At 47.1% G+C, this 20,508-nt stretch overlaps 1 protein-coding gene across 1 annotated transcript; it reads left to right on the top strand.

Moving 5' to 3' along the window:
* Positions 1-741: 741 nt before the first annotated feature.
* Positions 742-20,112, top strand: MKNK1 (MAPK interacting serine/threonine kinase 1). The gene is made up of 11 exons (XM_009909026.2): positions 742-878; positions 2,675-2,772; positions 4,364-4,443; positions 6,472-6,545; positions 7,925-8,029; positions 14,236-14,291; positions 14,881-14,976; positions 15,485-15,679; positions 16,939-17,103; positions 17,761-17,804; positions 19,875-20,112. The coding sequence occupies exons 1-11, from the start codon at positions 782-784 to the stop codon at positions 20,098-20,100; spliced, it is 1,236 nt and encodes a 411-aa protein (XP_009907328.1). The 5' UTR covers positions 742-781; the 3' UTR covers positions 20,101-20,112.
* The last annotated feature ends 396 nt before the right edge of the window (positions 20,113-20,508 follow it).

Here is a 20,508-nt window from a genome sequence, read left to right on the forward strand (position 1 = left end):
AGTTGGGGCTGTTCAGTCTGGAGAAGAGAAGGCTTCAAGGTGACCTAATTGTGGCCTTCCAGTATCTGAAGGGGGCCTACAAGAAGGCTGGGGAGGGACTTCTCAGGATATCAGGTAGTGATAGGACTAGGGGGAATGGAATGAAGCTGGAGGTGGGGAGATTCAGGCTGGACATGAGGAAGAAGTTCTTCACCATGAGAGTGGTGAAGCCCTGGAATGGGTTGTCCAGGGAGGTGGTTGGGGCCCTGTCCCTGGAGGTGTTTTAGACCAGGCTGGATGAGTCTCTGGCCAGCCTGATCTAGTGTGGGGTGTCCCTGCCCATGGCAGGGGGTTGGAACTAGATGATCCTTGTGGTCCCTTTCAACCCTGACTGATTCTATGATAATAGTGCCCTTGTGAGGGTTGTAAATCCTGTCTTGCACTGGAGCACATGTTACGCTGTGGGTAGCACAGGTGCTTATTGATGAGGTCTCTTCCCTGCTTTGTCATACTGGTCTGGGAGAGGAGAAATCAGTGTAGATGCATAGTTATTTTCTTCTGGCTTTTACATTTGTTTATTAAACCTCCCCAGAGCTGTTAATTAGTGCCCACATTGTCCTTTTAGGCTTCCCTTGAGGTTTGGGGGATAGGTGGCAGCCTCCAAAGTGATGGCAGACTGCAATGAAGACAAGTGGAGAAACTTTTGCATAGCTTAAGAACATAAGCACACAGGACTGTGTTCATTTTCTGCTAAAGAACTTGTTTGTGTGTTAAAGGCACCTCCCTGTTCTGCCCCAAAGAGATGGTCAGCAGCCAGCCTCTCCCCATAGCAGACAGTCGGAAAAGGAAGAAGAAGAAAAGAACCAGACCCACAGATCACGTCCCTGGGAAGTTTGAAGGTTGGTGGCAATTTCTGAGCTTTTAATTCTAATCATAGAATCAACCAGATTGGAAAAGACCTCAGAGATGATCAAGCCCAACCTATTACCTAATACCTTGTGACAACTAAACCATGGCTTTGAGTCCCACATCCAATCCCCTCTTGAACACCTCCAGGGATGGTGACTCCACCACCTCCCTGGGCAGCACATTCCAATGGCCAATGATCTGGTTTCCCTCTGCTGTTCTCAGTTTTCCTAGCTAAGCATTGTTTTTTTGGGAGACATCAGAAATTAACATTGCTATTTTTCTTTATCCCCTGTGTTTCAGTACTTAGTCTCCAAAGGCATCCTGGCCTGCATCAAGAATAGTGTGGTGAGCAGGGAAGTCATTGTGCCCCTGTACTCAGCACTGGTTAGGCCACACCAGTTAATTAAAATGAACAGGTAGAAGTCAAACACCTCCTTCAAGCAGCTCTGTCTCTGAGCAGCTTCATGTGTCTTTTCAAAGCCAATTGTGAGTAACTTCTAATGCAGGCTGTATTGAAATCGGGGAGAGCTGGAAGCTGCTGTCAAAAGCCCTGTGGGGCCCCTCAATTTCAGAAGGACATTGAGACTCTTGAATGTGTCCAGAGAAGGGCAATGAGGCTGGGAAGAGGCCTCGAGCACAAGCCTTATGAGGAGAGGCTGAGGGAGCTGGGGTTGTTTAGCCTGGAGAAGAGGAGGCTCAGGGCAGACCTTATTGCTGTCTACAACTACCTGGAAGGAGGTTGTAGCCAGGAGGGGGTTGGTCTCTTCTCCCAGGCAACCAGCACCAGAACAAGAGGACACAGTCTCAAGCTGCACCAGGGGAGGTTTAGACTGGATGTTAGGAAGAAGTTCTTCACAGAAGGAGTGGTTTGCCATTGGAATGTGCTGCCCAGGGAATTGGTAGAGTGCCCATCCCTGGAGGTGTTTAGGAGGGGATTGGGCATGGTTTAATAGTCATGAGGTGTTAGGTGACAGGTTGGACTTGATGATCTTTGTGGTCTCTTCCAACCTTATTGATTCTATGATTCTTTTTTCTCTTCGTGGTGAAATCTGAATCCTATCCATCATCCCTTTTTTTTGTGTTTTTGTTTGGTTTTGAGTGTGGTAGTGGGTTTTTTGGGGGGTTTTGTTGTCTTGTTTGGTTTTGTGGTGTGTGTGTTTGTGCTTTTTAATCATTATAAGCAGTGCTGATGTCAGATGTTTTGATGAAACTGGTGTGAGCACAAATACTGGGAAGCATTGCAGGCACAATGGACTTTGGCGCAACAGAACTGACCCGTATAAAGCTGCTTGGGGGGCAAGCAGCGTTGCAAGGTACACTGCAAATCAAGCCTTCTAGGCTTTTAAGCACTGAAATTTGAATGATCCTGAAAATGCTACCTCTGCAAGCTGATTTTTTTTGTATGGGAGGCATTTTCAGGTGGAGCCAATTGTTTTCCACCTGGGGAAAAAACCAGTTCTGCGTGAAGTCGGGGACGAGAGATGGAGCCCTAGAAATTGCTGAGAGACTAAAATGCTGCTTTTTATGAACAAACTTCTAATTTTGAAGCTGAAATGAAGCCTGGTTCAAATTTTTCTGGCACTCAAAGGGAAGAAGTGAAAAGTGAGGCATAATTAAGGCTGGCACGTCTACTTTAATACCGCATGAATCTATTTTCTGTGTTCATTACCGAGGGAATTCTTTCAGTTGCCGTCAGAGAGATGCTCCTCAGATGAATAGCTTGTCTTGATGCTATTCACTGAAATGTTATGATTAACATGTCCCTTCTGCTGGGTTTCTTTGGCAGACTTGTACAAGCTGACTGCTGAGCTGCTTGGAGAGGGAGCATATGCCAAAGTTCAGGGTGCTGTCAGCCTCCAAACTGGGAAAGAATACGCGGTCAAAGTAAGTACAGAATAAAAGCAGCAGTGCTTCTGTCTGGAATATGCCTTCTTACCACTAGAATCAGTGAAAACCTGTAATGGAGTGGGTGACAGAGAAGCCTTTTAGAATGTTAAAATGAGCCTGCTTTGTAACTGTTGAGGTATCTATTATCTGAAGTATTGTGAGTGAACTGGTATGTTAACCAGAGGCAATGGGTTGGATTGGTTGATGAGTTGGATGCGATGATCTTGAAGGTCTCTGCCGACCTGGTTTATTCTCTTCAATTTGCAAACAGTAAATGACTGTGGTGCTTGGATCACAGGGCAAGCTTTCCTCCTGTCCTGATTTGGTTGTAATTCGACCAGTTGTTCTCTCTGCTCATGCAAGGGGCAGAATCATTATCTGGCATGCTCTACCAAATCCATGCAAGCTGTTGAGAATGCTGCTCCAAGTTCAGAGAGCATCAGTGTTAATGCATGTGAAAAGCTGTCTCTTAGTTTTTAACAGAGGTGACTATCAGGTAACACCATTTTATTAAGGTCCTAAGGCCCACTTTTAGATATCTGTGGTTATCCTGAGTCCCCCTTTTAATTGCACCCACAAAGGAAAGGCTTATGCCTGCCTTTTGTTTTTCCAGAAACCCTAGGCACAAAATTTTAATCCCCTTTAAAAACCCTCTAGTCCTAAAGATGCTGCAGTTGTGTACACTTTGTAGAACTGTTGAAGCTGAATGTCTGGGATAAACAAACAGCTACCTTATGAACTAGCCTTCATCAGATACCTAGGTAGCACTGGTGAATCTCTACACATTATGTACCAGAGAACTCTGGCTGTGAAGATGAGCCCCATACTGGCTACAAGGTGGTGGTAGCATTTGTAGCAGCGTCATCAGCTTTCAGTTCCTGTAGCAGCATCATGAGCTTTCAGTTCATGTCCTTGTTCTTTTTCAGCCTCTGTGTGTGTATGTGAAGGAAGGTGACTTCTGATGGCAGTACAGAAAGGCTCTGGGATTGACTATGTGCTTTCTTTAACATGTTAGGTCCTGTTACTTGGTCTCCTTGCAGTTTTGGCTGGGGCCCTTAGGGCCATGGTTTAGTTGATTAGATAGTGTTGGGTGATAGGTTGGACTCCATCTCTAAGGTCTTTTCCAACTTGATTTATTCTATTCTATTTACTACTCCTTTCTTTAATTGATGGAAATGTCAGGTCTAAGATGGAAGACAAAACAGTTTTGTCCTGTTCTTGACTGTTCAGTGGCTGATGTGACTCAAATCTATCCTTGTTAGAACTCAGAAGGATTTCCTTTTCTGCATGCTGCAAGAGTTAAGGTGATGCAAGAAAGATCTTGTGGTAACTGGTCAGTGACTTGTGTCACATGTGGCTTTTAGTTCCTTTCTTTGCTTCCCGTCCTCATTTCTCCTGTCCTTTGGACGCCTTCCAGAGCTCCGCTGACACTGTAAATAAATGACAGATGAGAAATCAGACAAAGGTGGAGTGTTTGTCTGATGGGCATGCCTGAGGGTCAGGCTTGAGATCAGTAATCTAATTGCAGAGCTATGTGCACGGTTTGCTGCAGTAATGTTTCAAGTTTGAGCTCTAACTCTTCCCACAGATCATTGAGAAAAACGCTGAGCATAGTCGGAGTCGGGTTTTCCGTGAAATAGAGACACTGTACCAGTGCCAGGGTAACAAGTAAGTACACAGTCTTATGTTTAGTCATGTAAAATGTCATGGATTTTTCTTTTTCCCCCCAGTTTTAACCGCATAGGTCTTGTGAAGGGGTCTGGAGCACAAGCCCTATGAGGAGCGGCTGAGGGAGCTGGGGTTGCTTAGCCTGGAGAAGAGGAGGCTCAGGAGAGACCTTATTGCTGTGTACAGCTACCTGAAAGGAGGTTGTAGTCAGGTGGGGGTTGGCCTCTTCTCCCATGCACCCAGCAGCAGAACAAGAGGACACAGTCTCAAGCTGCCCTAGGGGAAGTTTAGGCTGGAGGTTAGGAAGAAGTTCTTCATAGAGTGATTGGCCATTGGAATGTGCTGCCCAGGGAGGTGGTGGAGTCACCATCACTGGAGGTGATTAAAAAGAGCCTGGATGAGGTCCTTAGTGCCATGGTGTAGTTGATTAGATGGTGTTGAGTGATAGGTTGGACTTGATCTTGAAGGTCTTTTCCAACCTGGTTAATTCTGTAACCCCTCTTTGTGTGACTAGTTTAGGAGCTTTGCAGTAGTCTCCTTAAAACCAATTGAAACTTAGGCTTGACCTGTTCAAAGTAAGAATTTCCCCTTCCCATATCTGAAATTTAGGGGAATACTTACAAATTAAAAGTAACATAACTTGATTAACAAGCAGGTCAGCATAGCCTGAATGTGCTTCAGTGATGCACTACTTCTGTCTGAAGGAGGAATTAACATTTGGACACTCCCTGGTGATTTCACCCTCAGAAAAAGCTGCCCAGCTTCTCTTGAAAGGAACAGTCTTGCCATTCCTTTCCTCAATGTGTGGTTTGTTCTTCTTTTTGTGTGGGCCTCCCTGCTTTTTGCACTAAAGCTATTAGATCAGCCAAAAGCTAATTTCATTTTCATCTGGATGTGTGCTGACTTTGTAACAGCCACAGGATGAAGCAACATTAAAGCTGCTGCTTGTGTCAGGGTGGGGGGAAAAGGGAAGGGTTACACAGCCAGTCAGAGCATGCTCTGTGATCAGTTGAAGCTGATTCTGATACTACTCCTTTAAATAGCTCTGTTAATGTAGGATGCATACAACAGCTGTTGGTTATACTGCAGCTGTGTGGCTTATATATAATTGTGGCCTTTATAGATATTGGCTTTTATATATATCAAGTGTAGCACTAAAAACTTGTTTATCAAGCTCATGGGTTGAAGTTGTGCTGCAGAGAAGCAGATTAAATCTTTCTTTGGGGTGTGGTTAGAATCAATAAGGTTGGAAAAGACCTCAAAGATCATCAAGTCCAACCTATCACCCAACACCTCATGACTACTAAACCATGGCAGCAAGTGCCACATCCAATCCCTTTTAGAACACCTCCAGGGACAGTGACTCCACCACCTCCCTGGGCAGCACATTCCAATGGCCAACAGCTCTTTCAGAGGAGAACTTTCTCCTCACCTCCAGCCTAAACTTCCCCTGGTGCAGCTTGAGACCAGTAGTGTAGCTGATGGGGGAAAAACCCAAGCTCTTTTGACTTGCATTTTGTGTACTGCATGTACAGAAAAACTTGAGTTACACACTTGCTCATTCTCAAGGCAGTATGGGGTGTTTGTGCTGCAAAGGCTGTACACTAGCCAAACAGGAGTTAGTCTAAAAATGGAAATGAAGGTGCTGGATGTAACAGATGCCTCTCTCCTTTGAGCCTTGTGATTTCCAGAGAGAGAGAATGCCAATCTAATTGTTTTTTTTTCCTTCTTGCCTTAAGCACAAATGCAATGTCCTGAATTATTGAATGCAGCCTCTTACCAGTTATCATCCTGTCAATTGAGAAGTAACAGAACTCTTTCACAGTCCTGTCTGATGCTGGTGTAGGGCCTGTTTTCCCCCCACTTAAATGTCATTGTGAGCTGCAGATGTGGTTTTAATGCTATAGGCAACGCAAGCGACTTGTTTAATTAGAACTTTTGGTTACTTCTGGCACTTTCTAATTATCCAGGCTGAACCTCTTGATTGCTCTGTGCCTGCTCTTCAATTTCTTTCTTTTTTTTTTTTAGGAACATTTTGGAGTTAATAGAATTTTTTGAAGATGACACAAGATACTACCTTGTCTTTGAGAAGCTGCGAGGAGGTACCGTGCAGTATCTGTGCCGTGGCTCACTGGATCATCTTGGTGGTGTTTGTCTGTGTTTAAAAGCAGCAAATGAAGAACTTCTTTTAAATGCTTCAGAATTTGAAGATCTAGTAGTAGAGGAAAAATAATACACAAAGCTTGAAGTGTAGTTGTTCTTGAGTAGTGATGGAAATGGAGAGTAAGCTGAACATGAGCCAGCAGTGTGCCCAGGTGGGCAAGAAGGCCAGTGGCAGCCTGGCCTTTGGTGGTTCTCATTTAGCTTTTCTTCTGCATCTCTGTGTCAGGAATAGTGTGGCCAGGAGGAGCAGGGAAGTCATTGTGCCCCTGGATTCAGCACTGGTTATGCCACACCTTGAGTCCTGTGTCCAGTTCTGGGCTCCTCAGTTTAGGAAAGATGTTGAGTTGCTGGAAGGTGTCCAGAGAAGGGCAACAAAGCTGGGGAGGGGTTTGGAGCACAGCCCTGTGAGGAGAGGCTGAGGGAGCTGGGGTTGCTTAGCCCAGGAGAAGAGGAGGCTCAGGGGAGACCTTACTGCTCTCTACAACTACCTGAAAGGAGGTTGTGGCCAGGTGGGGGTTGGTCTCTTCTTCCAGGCAACCAGCACCAGAAGAGGAGGACACAGTCTCAAGCTGCACCGGGGAGGTTTAGGCTGGATGTTAGGAAGAAGTTCTTCCCAGAAAGAGAGATTGGCCATTGGAATGTGCTGCCCAGGGAGGTGGTGGAGTCACCATCCCTGGAGGTGTTTAAAAAGAGACTGGATGAGGCACTTGGTGCCATGGTTTAGTTGGTCAGATAGTGTTGGGTGATAGGTTGGACTTGATGATCTCAAAGGCCTTTTCCAACCTGGTTTATTCTATTCCATTTACAACTCCTTTCTGTAATTGATGGAAATGTCAGGTCTAAGGTGGAAGGTTTGGAATATAGTTAGTAGCTCAGAGTACCTTCAGGAAAGGGGAAACACATTATATCAGGTATTATGCATGACCTCAGTGCAGCATTGGTATACTCTGGTAGCATTTTCTTCTTAGTCATGTCTGTGGAAGTTGCCTGCTGAGAGAGGCTGTTGAAATCTGAGAAGGGAAGCTAGAGATGTGTGATGCTTGGTACTAGTTCATCATTATTTTCTGAGGCTCTTTTCATATGAAACCCCAGGATTGTGACACTTCAGTTTCTGCCAGCCAAGCATAGTAGGACAGTGGCAGTTGCAAATAACACTTAAATCACTTCTTGCCCTGTGCGCACTGAGGTCAGTTCTCCCTTTATGGCAGACCAGTGATGACTATTACATCTTTTTTTCCTTATAAAAGCAAAAAAGCCTATTCTTAGCCCTGCCAGCATTGAGAGTAAGGTTTTTCCATTTCACCTATTGCTCTATCAGGTTCAATCCTGGCCCATATACAAAAGCAGAAGCACTTCAATGAACGAGAAGCTAGCAAAGTGGTGAGAGACATTGCCTCTGCTCTGGATTTTCTTCACACAAAAGGTAAGAGAGGAGAAGGCTGTCTCCATCTTTACTAGTGGATATTGTACACTTGGGTCGTGGGGCACATTTTATCTGCCATTAGTTGGATTTTCTTCACACAACAGTATGAGATTTAACACATCCAAGTGCCGGGTTCTGCACATTGGCCACAGCCACCCCATGTAGTGCTACAGGCTGGGGTCAGAGTGGCTGGAGAGCGGCCAGGCAGAGAGGGACCTGGGGGTGCTGGTCGATGGCAGGCTGAACATGAGCCAGCAGTGTGCCCAGGTGGCCAAGAAGGCCAATGGCATCCTGGCCTGCATCAGGAACAGTATGGCCAGCAGGAACAGGGAGGTCATTCTGCCCCTGTACACTGCACTGGTTAGGCCACACCTTGAGTCCTGTGTGCAGTTCTGGGCCCCTCAGTTTAGGAAAGATGTTGAGTTGCTGGAAGGTGTCCAGAGAAGGGCAACAAAGGTGGGGAGGGGTTTGGAGCACAGCCCTCTGAGGAGAGGCTGAGGGAGCTGGGGTTGCTTAGTCTGGAGGAGAGGAGGCTCAGGGGAGACCTTCTTGCTGTCTACAACTACCTGAAGGGAGGTTGTAGCCAGGTGGGGTTGGTCTCAACCAGCACCAGAACAAGAGGACACAATCTCAAGCTGCACCAGGGGAAGTTTAGGCTTGAGGTAAGGAGGAAGTTCTTCCCAGAAAGTGTAATTAGCCATTGGAATGTGCTGCCCAGGGAGGTGGTGGAGTCACCATCCCTGGAGGTGTTTAGGAGGAGACTTGATGGGGTGCTTGGTGCCATGGGTTAGTTGATTAGATGGTGTTGGATGATAGGTTGGACTTGATCTTGAAATTCTCTTCCAACCTGGTTTATTCTGTTCTAAAAGGTCAGAGAGGAGAAGGCTGGCTCCATCTTTACTAGTTGATATTGTACACTTGGGTCATGGGGTCTGTGATTAGTCAGCTTCTGCCAGCATTGAGGTTTGCAGCAGTGACTTGTGCTGTTTGCCTCTATATTGTGGTAGTTTAAGTACTCGGCTGTGTTAAGGTGGTCTAGCTCTCTGAAGAAGAAAAGTTCAAGTTGCATCCAGGGAAAATGAATGTTGAGGCTGAATCTGTTTGCTGGTTCTTTTTACCTAAGCCACTACATAAAGGTTACTCAGAAGGAAGCCAGTACTCCTCTTAATTTCCTTCTCTTGCAGGTCTACAGAAATGCTTTTCTGTGGATACCCAGAACTTCTGCCTCTTTGCAGTAGCTTTTGCTCTTCCCATTTAGACCCCCACTGCTGGGCTGGGGAGCCCTACAAGTGAACCATAGGCCCTGTTTGAAGGTGTCCCCATTTCATGTGGGATTTGCTTGGTTTCAATAGCAGCTCTGCTCATAGAGGGTTCTTGTGTGTTAAAATGAGGGTGGTGGAGCTGTTTACTTTGAAATGAGACAAAAGTACCTGCAAGCAGAAGCAGCAGTATCTGTGCCATCAGAGTAGATGTTGAGTGTGATAGGTATTCTGAAAACCCTTTCTGTGTCATGATGTCCTGGTCTTGGCATAGATCAGGAAACTTGAGTGACATGTTAGTGACTATCTGAATAGAATGGCATGGAATTGGAGGCTGTGCTTATTGATCATTAGATTAGATACATGCTACTTCAACCTATTTTGCTGTTCTGATTAGCCAGGTACATCTCATCAGACTTTTTGTCTTGAGTTTAGTAGTGGCCCCAGTTCATTAAATGTAGGCTTTACTTGTGAGTCACAGGACTGCTTCTGTGCTTGAGCTGGAATCACAGCATTGGTACCTCGATAGGTTGAACCCACGAAAAAGAGAAGTGCAGCAGTGTATAAGGGATAGAGAGAGTGGTGAAGTGAAGAGTATGGATCTCAACAGACCTTGTGGAAAATCAATGTGAATGTGGAAACTATCTTAGTTTTGATGAAGACTTTTGGTGATCTTCATGGTTGGCCCATGCAATATCTCAAAGTCAAACCTAGAGAGAATGTGTTCTTTGAATACCTGTGTGCAGAAGACTTTGACTTTGAGACAAATAAGGAAGGGGAATCTCAAGCTCAACATGTGGAGAAGTACTGACTTGAAGTGTTAGGGCTATAGTAGGTTGCTTAACTGCTGAAAATCTAGGATTACTGTTCAAGGAAGCTTAACATGGACACAGGTTAGTTCTCATAGAATCAATAAGGTTGGAAAGGACCTCAAAGATCATCAAGTCCAACCTGTCGCCCAAGACCTCATGACTACTAAACCTTGGCATCAAGTGCCACGTCCAACCCTCTTGAACACTTCCAGGGTGACTCCACCACCTCCCTGGGCAGCACATTCCAATGGCTAACAACTCTCTCTGGGAAGAACTTTCTCCTCACCTCCAGCCTAAACTTCCCCTGGTGCAGCTTGAGACTGTGTCCTCTTGTTCTGGTGCTGGCTGCCTGGGAGAAGAGACCAACCCCCACCTGGCTACAACCTCCCTTCAGGTAGTTGTAGACAGCAAGAAGGTCTCCCCTGAGCCTCCTCTTCTCCAGACTAAACAACCCCAGCTCCCTCAGCCTCTCCTCACAGGGCTGTGCTCGAGGCCTCTCCACAGTCTTGTTGCCCTTCTCTGGACACGCTCAAGAGTCTCAATGTCCTTCTTGAGTTGAAGGGTCCAGAAATGCACACAGGACTCAAGGTGTGGCCTAACCAGTGCTGAGTCCAGGGACACAATGACCTCCCTGCTCCTGCTGGCCACACTGTTCCTGATGCAGGCCAGGATGCCATTGGCCTTCTTGGCCACCTGGGCACACTGCTGGCTCATGTTCAGCCAGCTGTCAACCAGTACCCCCAGGTCCCTTTCTGTTAAGCTACTGTAGTTCTTTCTCAGTTTCAGTTCCCCTTTCCCTGAACAAGAGGGGAGTGATTCATTAAAATGGCTTCAGAGCAACAATCCACTCTGGTTCTCATTGGTCCAGTGGGGCCATGGCTTGCAGCATCAGCTCCAGCATCCCCTTTCACTTTATTATTCTCTTTGTGGCTCTTCCCTGGGACATCAAAATAATTAGTAAGTAGCATACAGAACACTAAAGTAAACAGGAAATTAAAGCAGCTTTATTGCACAGCTTAATGGTGAAGTGCTACATCTAGATGCTTGGAAAAAAAAAAGCAAACATGAAAATGGAAGGAGGACAACTTATTCTTCTGCCAGTCATTTAAAACCCTGCTGGATGATAATGCTGCCTCACACCCACTTGGAATACGTGTGCTTTATTGCTAATAATCCACTGGAGGAGTGTTTAAAGGCAGTTGTTTTCTCTCAGTGCTGTGTGCAGCTGCAGAAGAAAATGTTATGCAAGCAGGCATTTGAATTCAAACAGCCATACAGAGCACTGCTGGGTTTCACATTGCCAGCCAAGCTGGCTGTTGGGAGCTCTGTCAGCCTTGCTGGAAATGCCAGCGCGGGTCACCCTGACGGATCCAGTACGCCGTCTTCCCTGCATAAGCAATGAGAGCTGCACCACTACCAAAGCTCTGTGATTCTTGAATAGAATAGAATAAACCAGGTTGGAAGAGACCTTTGAGATCATCATGTCCAACCTATCATCCAACACTACCCAATCAACTAAACCATGCAACCAAGCATCCTGTCAAGCCTCGCCCTGAACACCCCCTGCGACGGCGACCCCACCACCTCCTCAGGCAGCCCATTCCAGTGGGCAATCACTCTCTCTGTGTAAAACTTCCTCCTAACCTCCAGCCTAAACCTCCCCTGACACAGCCTGAGACTGTGCCCTCTTGTTCTGGTACTGGTTGCCTGGGAGAAGAGACCAACCTCCGCCTCACTACAACCCCCCTTCAGGTAGTTGTAGAGAGCAATAAGGTCACCCCTGAGTCTCCTCCTCTCCAGGCTAAGCAACCCCAGCTCCCTCAGCCTCTCCTCATAGGGCTGTGCTCCAAGCCCCTCACCAACCTTGTTGCCCTTTTCTGGACGCGCTCCAGCAAGTCAGCCTCCTTCCTAAACTGAGGGGCCCAGAACTGGACACAGTACTTGAGGTGCGGCCTAACCAGTGCAGTGTACAGGGGCAGAATGACCTCCCTGCTCCTGCTGGCCACACTGTTCCTGATGCAGGCCAGGATGCCATTGGCCCTCCTGGCTGCCTGGGCACACTGCTGGCTCATGTTCAGCCTACCATCAACCAGCACCCCCAGGTCCCTCTCTGCCTAGCTGCTCTCCAGCCACTCTGACCCCAGCTTGTAACTCTGCATGGGGTTGCTGTGGCCAATGTGCAGAACCCGGCACTTGGATGTGTTCAGTTTCATGCCCTTGGACTCTGCCCATCTGTCCAGCCTGTCGAGGTCCCTCTGCAGAGCCTCTCTACCCTCCAGCAGATTCCTTTAGATCAGTGCTAGCCTGTGCTGCTGATGGCATATTTCAAATCCTGTCTTGTGGAGTGTGCTGAAGGGAAGACACTAGCACTCACTCCCCCAGAATTTGGTGGGAGATTTTTCTTTCCCATGCTCTGAAGTAGTATCGAGTGGAGTGCAATTCTTTTAAACAAGGCTGGAGTGCAGTTAAATTACAGCCAAGATGCTGCTTTGATTGGATTTTCTCCTTTTTTTTTTTTTTTTTTGCCTCTCATTTTCTGTTTTCCCCATTACATTTGATTATATCAAATGGAGAACTTCCAGAAATTGTTTGGGCATTTGAAGAGCTGCTTCGGCAGCGCAGAACCGCCGTTGTGTGTGAATTGCGTGGAGAGAGAGCTCTCTGCTTCCCTGCTGGATTTGTGTTCTTTCAATAGCAGCTGAATGAATGAAGAGGCCCTTTGGTGTGGTTCTCCTTTAGCTTTTCTTCTGTGTCAGGGATAGTGTGGCCAGCAGGAGCAGGGAAGTCATTCTGCCTCTGTACTCAGCCCTGGTTAGGTCATACCTTGAGTCCTGTCTCCAGTTCTGGGCCCTTCAGTTTAGGAAAGATGTTGAGTTGCTGGAAGGTGTCCAGAGAAGGGCAGCAAAGCTTCCACATCATCTCCAGGGTTTCCATCCTCCTTGCAAGCTCCACCTCATCAAAAGGCACCACAGGGGTTTGGAGCACAGCCCTATGAGGAGAGGCTGAGGGAGCTGGAGTTGCTTAGCCTGGAGAACAACAGGCTCAGGGGAGGCCTTACTGCTCTCTACAGCTACCTGAAGGGAGGTTGTAGCCTGGTGGGGGTTGGTCTCTTCTCCCATGCAACCAGCACCAGAACAAGAGGACATAGTCTCAAGGTGCACCAGGGGAGGTTTAGGCTGGATGTTAGGAAGAAGTTCTTCCCAGAAAGAGAGATTGGCCATTGGAATGGGCTGCCCAGGGAGGTGGTGGAGTCCCCATCAGTGGAGGTGTTTAGGAAGAAACTGGATGGGGCTCTTGGTGCCATGGTTTAGTTGATTAGATGGTGCTGGGTGATAGGTTGGACTCAATGATCTCAAAGGTCCTTTCCAACCTGGTTTATTCTATTCTAAATGCTTCCTTAGTAGATCTTAGGGCTCTGCAAGCAGTACTAAGTATTCCTAGTAAAAAATGCCTGGGAATTCAAGCCAGGTGTGCAGAAAACAAGTACAAGCTTCACTGAGACTGATGTGGGTGAGTTGATTAGATGGTGTTGTATGATAGGTTGGACTTGGTGATCTCAAAGGTCTTTTCCAACCTGGCTTATTCTATTCCAACCAAACTCCTTAATTTTTCTTCTGTTTCAGCCATGAGTACTTACCTCACCATTACAGGGATGGTATTTTCATTGGTAACTTGGGGGGTTACTTTGTGCCTTGGGTATTGTCTGTGCTGGAAGGAGTTCAGCAAGCCACCAATTGATCCATCTGGAAAGGAGAAGTTTACTGTAGAAGGCACAAAAATCTTTTGCCTATACTGTGTGCACATGTAAACTTGCCTGCAGGTCAATCATCTTGATGAACTGGTTTGAATCAGCACGAGTAACTTGGGCTAAGGCAAAAAGTTCCAGTGGTAGCAGGTTCTTATTTGCTTGACGGTCTCTCACATTCATTTTCAAGGATGATAAGGGTGTAGCAGGTTGCAGCAGGGACTCTTAATTGCAAAGTGTGTCTGTTAAATTACTTGCAGTATCATTGAGGTGGGGGCGAGGGGGGGTTGTGTAGCAAACTCAGGCCTGGAATACCTCCTAGGCTACCTGCTAATGAAGAGAAATAGTGATGACAGGATCTTCTCTAACAAACATTGTACTCTTGTTTAGGTATTGCCCACAGGGACCTGAAGCCAGAAAACATCCTGTGTGAATCTCCAGAAAAGGTGCTGCTCTGGACTCTTAACCTTCTGAGGAGTACTTTTGGACTTGCTTTCCAAAACCAGCCCTCATGTTCCCTGTCTTCTCTTGAAAACCTATCATGGAATCATAGAAGGGTTTGGGTGAACCCCTTAGTGGCCTTCAATTAAGCCTGGCAGAACTGAGACCTGAAAAAAAGAAGACTCAATTCTTTGAGCTGTAAAAATGTGAGCATCTGGCTAAGAGATCAAGCCAGCAGTTCTCAGAGTGCATGGCAATTGGAAGTTAGCAGCTTGTCTGTTCTGAGGCAGTACCCAGCTGGACAAGCAACAGTTTCCAGCTGATCCTGCTAGGTTTAGTTCCCAAACTGCCCCTATGTGTACTGGCATTTACTAGCCAATCAATGTGATAGTCAGGTGCTGCCTGCATGAGAGTAACTGGGGCAGGTGAGGCAAATGCAGGGAGTGGATTGTAGCTCTAAGAGTCAGGATTTCCCTAGTCCTGCTGCTGAAACAGCTTGGGGTCTGTCCTGGGCTTTTCACATGGTGCTGTATTCATATGTGTTGCACTGATTCCAGTTTTCTGGGCCTCTTGCTGCTCTCTCCTTGGTTTTAGATATCACCAGTGAAAATATGTGACTTTGATCTTGGTAGTGGGGTGAAGCTGAACAGTGCCTGTACCCCAATAACTACTCCTGAGTTAACAACACCGGTAAGAGACCTGCTGAGGCTTTGTGCTTTTTTCCTCTTCTACCATAAACCACTTTTATCTCCAAAGGGCTTACTGCCTCTTGCATAGAGCACCTCCTACAATGTACTTATTTACTGCCTGAAAAGCCTGATAGCTAATGGATAAGATCTGAAATATGCAAATGAATGTTTTGACTCTGCATGGAGGAATCGTAGGTTCCCTATGGAACAGCTTATGATTCTACTCAAAAGCAGTAGATTTTACCTGCTACTCAAAAGCAGCAGAAATTTTTTTCCTGGGCAGCATGCTCACAAGATGTTACAAAGCTGTTGACAATTCCTCTAACCTGAGCAAAGCAGCACTTTTGATTTGGCCTCACAAAATGAGAGGTGCGGTGAAACTTCACTGGTTCCCAATGCCTGATTCTGCTTGTAAACCACACTGCCTGCTATAAAGAATGAATGATAAACCTGAGTCTTGTTTTGGTTTGACCCCTGCTTTGAAACCTTGCCTGAATTCTCTTCCCTAGTGTGGGTCTGCAGAGTACATGGCACCTGAAGTGGTTGAAGTCTTCACAGAAGAGGCCACATTCTATGACAAGCGCTGCGATCTTTGGAGCCTGGGGGTGATTCTCTACATCATGCTCAGTGGTTACCCCCCTTTTGTGGGCAACTGTGGCACAGACTGTGGCTGGGACAGAGGGGAAGTGTGCAGAATTTGCCAGGTGAATGTGCATGCCCTGGGTGTATGTGGGAGAGCATAGTTTGCCCCATGAACTGAGGGTGTGAGACTTGCTGTAATGGCAGCAGTGAAGGGCTGCTTGTAACCCAAGCAGCTGTCTGGGAGGATAAGATGTCAGTGAGGATTGAGGGTGATAATGTAAAGTTAATTGAGGCTATCTCTTGGTTGGGCAATGGTTGGGTAGAAGCCTCAGCCCTGGAGGTTTTTAAGGCCAGGCTGGATGTGGCTCTGAGCAACCTGATCTACTGTGAGGGGTCCCTGCCCATGGCAGGGGGGTTGGAACTGGATGATCCTTGAGGTCCCTTCCAACCCTAACAATTCCATGATTTTCCTCCCAGTGTGAGATCTCAGAACTTCTTTCTCTCTCTCACCCCACAATCCTTCTGTGTTCTGTTAATTCTTGATCTGATTTATGGGGGTTTCCACAATTCCTCAGATAAAAAGTTAAGCCCCAGAAGAGCCTTCATGCAGGGGCCTGAATTTATTCTTTCTATGCACTGAGCACATTGGCTGCGCTGTTATGGTGGGGGTGGGGGGAGGTGTTCACAGCAGATAGTGTGTCATGCCCCTCTTGGGATGTGCTGAATCACTCTGTGGAGCTGTCTGTCACTCCCCATTGACTCCATAAAGAGACTGGATGGTTTCAGTTGTCACCCACCACAGTAGGCAAGTGAGAATAGAATAGAATAAACCAGGCTGGAAAAGACCTTTGAGATCATCACATCCAACACCATCTAATCAACTAAACCATGGCACCAAGTGCCCCATCAAGTCTCCTCCTAAACACCTCCAGTGATGGTGACTCTACCACCTCCCTGGGCAGCACATTCCAATGGCCAATCTCTCTATAAAGAATTTCTTCCTAACATCCAGCCTAAACCTCCCCCGGCACAGCTTGAGACTGTGTCCTCTTGTTCTGGTGCTGGTTGCCTGGGAGAAGAGACCAACCCCCACCTGGCTACAACCTCCCTTCAGGTAGTTGTAGAGAGCAATGATGTCTCCCCTGAGCCTCCTCTTCTCCAGGCTAAGCAACCCCAGCTCCCTCAGCCTCTCCTCACAGGGCTGTGCTCCAAACCCCTCCTCAGCTTTGTTGCCCTTCTCTGGACACCTTCCAGCAAGTCAACATCTTTCCTAAACTGAGGGGCCCAGAACTGGACACAGGACTCAAGGTGTGGCCCACCAGAGAAGCTGCAGTCTTGTTGCTGTGTAAATTAAATACTTTTTTTCTCCCCTCTCTACTAGAACAAGCTTTTTGAGAGCATTCAGGAAGGCAAGTATGAGTTTCCTGAGAAGGACTGGTCACATATATCCCCAGAGGCCAAAGATCTCATCTCGAAGTTGCTGGTTCGTGATGCCAAAGAACGACTCAGTGCTGCTCAGGTCTTGCAGCATGCCTGGGTTCAAGGAGTACGTATGCCCCTTGCACATACAATGTTGCCTTTAAACACAAAGGGCTGTTCTTCTTCCTGAAAGTGACAAACCAGCTGTTCCCCATCCCTGAGCTTGTAAGCCGGTCGTTTTGTGGCTTAGTGCTTGGACCTTGATTAATCAAGGGTAACATGGTAGCTTTATTCCTCCTTGAGCAATCTGTGGTAAATGTTTGGATGGCTTTGTCAAGCTTTCAGTGGTTTGGGGTTTTTGTTTTTGTGGTTTTTTTTTAATGATTGCTCTGTGTATTTTAAATGGCTTTCTTGTGAATACCAGGCACAGCAGTACACAAACTGCTATGTTACTCTTCAATGCAGTAATGCAAAACGCTGGCAGATAGGGTTTTGAAAGAACAGCAATGTCCTCTCTTGTTGTAGTTCCCTGCTCAGGAAAGAAGGGATAGACCCTCTGGAGAGCTTCCAGAGCTCTAGTCTTATACCTGCAAACAGTGGTGTCCTCTTGTGAGGGGAGACAAATCATGAAACACCACTTTGTAACTGCACAGTGAGGCAGTTTTTATGCCACATCCATTAGTTGCTGTGAAAAATTGGGGTGGTTGCCTGGATATTGTCTCTTGGGCAAGGTTGTTTCCCAGCTACTAATGCATGGCTGAATTTTCTTAACTGCTTCTTCTAGCAGGCTCCTGAAAGGGGATTACCTACTCCTCAAGTTCTTCAGAGGTAAGTAGTTTTTTTTTTCCTTGACTGTTTGTAAACTGGGCCAAGAGTCATTACTGAAAGAATGGGGAGAGGTAGGGGGTGCCAAACTGTGAGGGTAAGATCCCTGCTGGAGAGTGGAACTTCATAAATGTACAGCACTGATGTTTGTTGGGTTGGTTTTTTTTCCCCCACCCCTAGAACATCAGAAATACTAAAGCTGTGATTTTTTTCTTTATGATCTAACCTTGCTTGTTTAGGGGAAAGGCATTGGAGCAGATCCCCGTGGTGCAGTGCTAATCTTAGGCAGGAAATAATGATGGTTTCAGCAGTTTGCTGCCCAGGAGGTTTTAAAAAGGCATAAAGGTGTGTGTTATCCAAAGAGACTATTTTCTGATGGGTGGATAATGGTCTTCATACTCATGCATCTGACTTCCATTGTAGCTGGTGGTAATCACAGTATCAATTTAAATGTGAGCAGGGCAAGCCTCGCTTGAAGTGATTTGATGGCAGATGCTGTATGCTGAAGAGCCTCAGTCACACATCTGTTTCTGTTTATGCCTCTGCCACTGGTGATTCCAGGTAGCTCTTTTCATCAGAAATGCTTTTCCCTAAGCCAGATGTGCAGGTACAGTGGGACTGCTGTTCTCTGGAGGAAGACTATAGTATTTATACTCCTTTACGCTGGTTCATATTCCTTTTGTACATGTAGTGCAGCCAGGGACCATTCTTTAGACCGGTGACAAAGGCTGTAAAGGATGATGGCCTGCCAAGGCACCTGCTTTCCCCACTTCCTCCAGTATTCAGTCAGCAAGTCACAAACCTCAGCCAGTTTCATCAGCAAAGGCACTTTCAGTTGTTCATGTGGAGCTGGAAATGGTACAACCCTGAGAATGAGATGCACAGGTCTGAGCCATTCTCAAACTCTGCACAGCAATGAGCATCCCCACTTCTCCCTATGCTCTGACTTTCCCCTCCCATGAGCTGTACTGCCCTACATGCCTATCCTTTTGTAACATGTAGAAGTTAAGCATGGTTTCTCAGATGGTTTCCTGGCTTTACATAGTGTCCTGGAATGTTAGGGGTTGGAAGGGACCTCTAGAGATTGTGTCCAAGCCCACTGCCAAAGCAGGATCACCAAGGATGGGCCATACAGGAGCACATCCAGGCAGGTTTTGATAGTCTGCAGCCTGCACCAGTGCTCCGTCACCCTCACAGTAAAGAAGTGTCTCCTCGTGTTGAGGTGGAGCTCTGTGTTCCACCTTACACATCAGAAGTTCTTGGCAGAACAAGGACTACAACTGTGGCTGTTTCCAGAATCCCAGAGTGTTTTTGTTGCCAGTCCTTGCAAGGAGGAGAGGTGCAGATATTTACCTGCTGTGTCAGTGTTTTGATAGGAGAAATAAACTGCCTGGGAATCATAGAATCATGGAATTGTTAGGGTTGGAAGGGACCTCAAGGATCAGCCAGTTCCAACCCCCCTGCCATGGGCAGGGACACCTCACACTAGATCAGGTTGCCCAGAGCCACATCCAGCCTGGCATTAAAACCTTCCAGGGATGAGACTTCCACCACCTCCCTGGGTAACCTGGGCCAGTGTCTCACCACCTTCATGGGGAAGAAAGTCTTCCTAACATCCAATCTCAATCTACCCATTTCTAGTTTCTTTTTCCCATTCCCCCTAGTCCTATCATTCCCTGACACCCTAAGAAGCCCCTCCCTGGCTTTCTTGCAGCCCCTTTCAGATACTGGAAGGCCACAATTAGGTCTCCTCAGAGCCTTATCTCTTCTCCAGACTGAACAGCCCCAACTCCCTCTGTCTGTCCTCATGGGAGAGGTGCTCCAGCCCTCTGCTCATCCTCATGGCCCTTCCCTGGATGCATTCCAGCACCTCCAGATCCTTCCTGTAACAGGGGCTCCAGAACTTGAATGCAGTACTCCAGGTGGAGGTAGAGGAGGAGAATCGCTTCCCTCGACCTGCTGGCTCTGCTTCTCTTGATGCAGCCCAGGATGCGATTGGCTTTATCGCGGGATGGGTTTAACCAGGTGAAGCCTGCTTGTTGTAACTGCTTTGTCCTTTTACCCCCTTGGCAGGAACAGCAGCACGAAGGACCTGACCCTGTTTGCCGCGGAGGCCATCGCCCTCAACCGCCAGCTGTCTCAGCACGAGAACGAGCTGAGCGCCGAGCAGGAGAGCGTTGCCCATGCCGTGTGCTCCATGAAGCTTTCCCCTCCGTCCAAGTCTCGCCTCGCCAAGCGCAGAGCCATGACCCACGCCACCAAAAACAGCGACTTCCAGCCGGTTCCCCTGGCCTTTTAAACTTCCTTCTGGGTTGTGGGGTGTGTTTTTCATTGGCAAGATCAGTCTGTGTTCCTGCTTGGATTTGCAGCGCTCATGAAAGCTTCTTTGCCTCTGACACTTCAATGGTGAAGCTTGCTCTTGTGCTGTGACCTGTAAATTTAAGGGGACAGCTTTTAATGGGGATGTGTTTGGGGGTTTTTTTTTGCCTGTCAGATTTGGTGCATTTAAGATAATGTGTCTGATCTTTTTAAACTGGAGGGGGAGGGGGTTTTGCTGCTGGATTACCTGAGGTGATAAATCACTAAGCTTTCCTTGTTTTACTCTGAGAAAGAGCGTGCTTTAAAATGCAAACCTAAAAACATCAGCAGAAGCCACTTTCCTGCTTGGCCTAGCAGAGCATCAAGTCTCTGCCTGTCTGTGGCTTCT

This window comes from Dryobates pubescens, chromosome 11 (genome assembly GCF_014839835.1).
Source record: "Dryobates pubescens isolate bDryPub1 chromosome 11, bDryPub1.pri, whole genome shotgun sequence".
NCBI classification, from domain to species: domain Eukaryota; kingdom Metazoa; phylum Chordata; class Aves; order Piciformes; family Picidae; genus Dryobates; species Dryobates pubescens.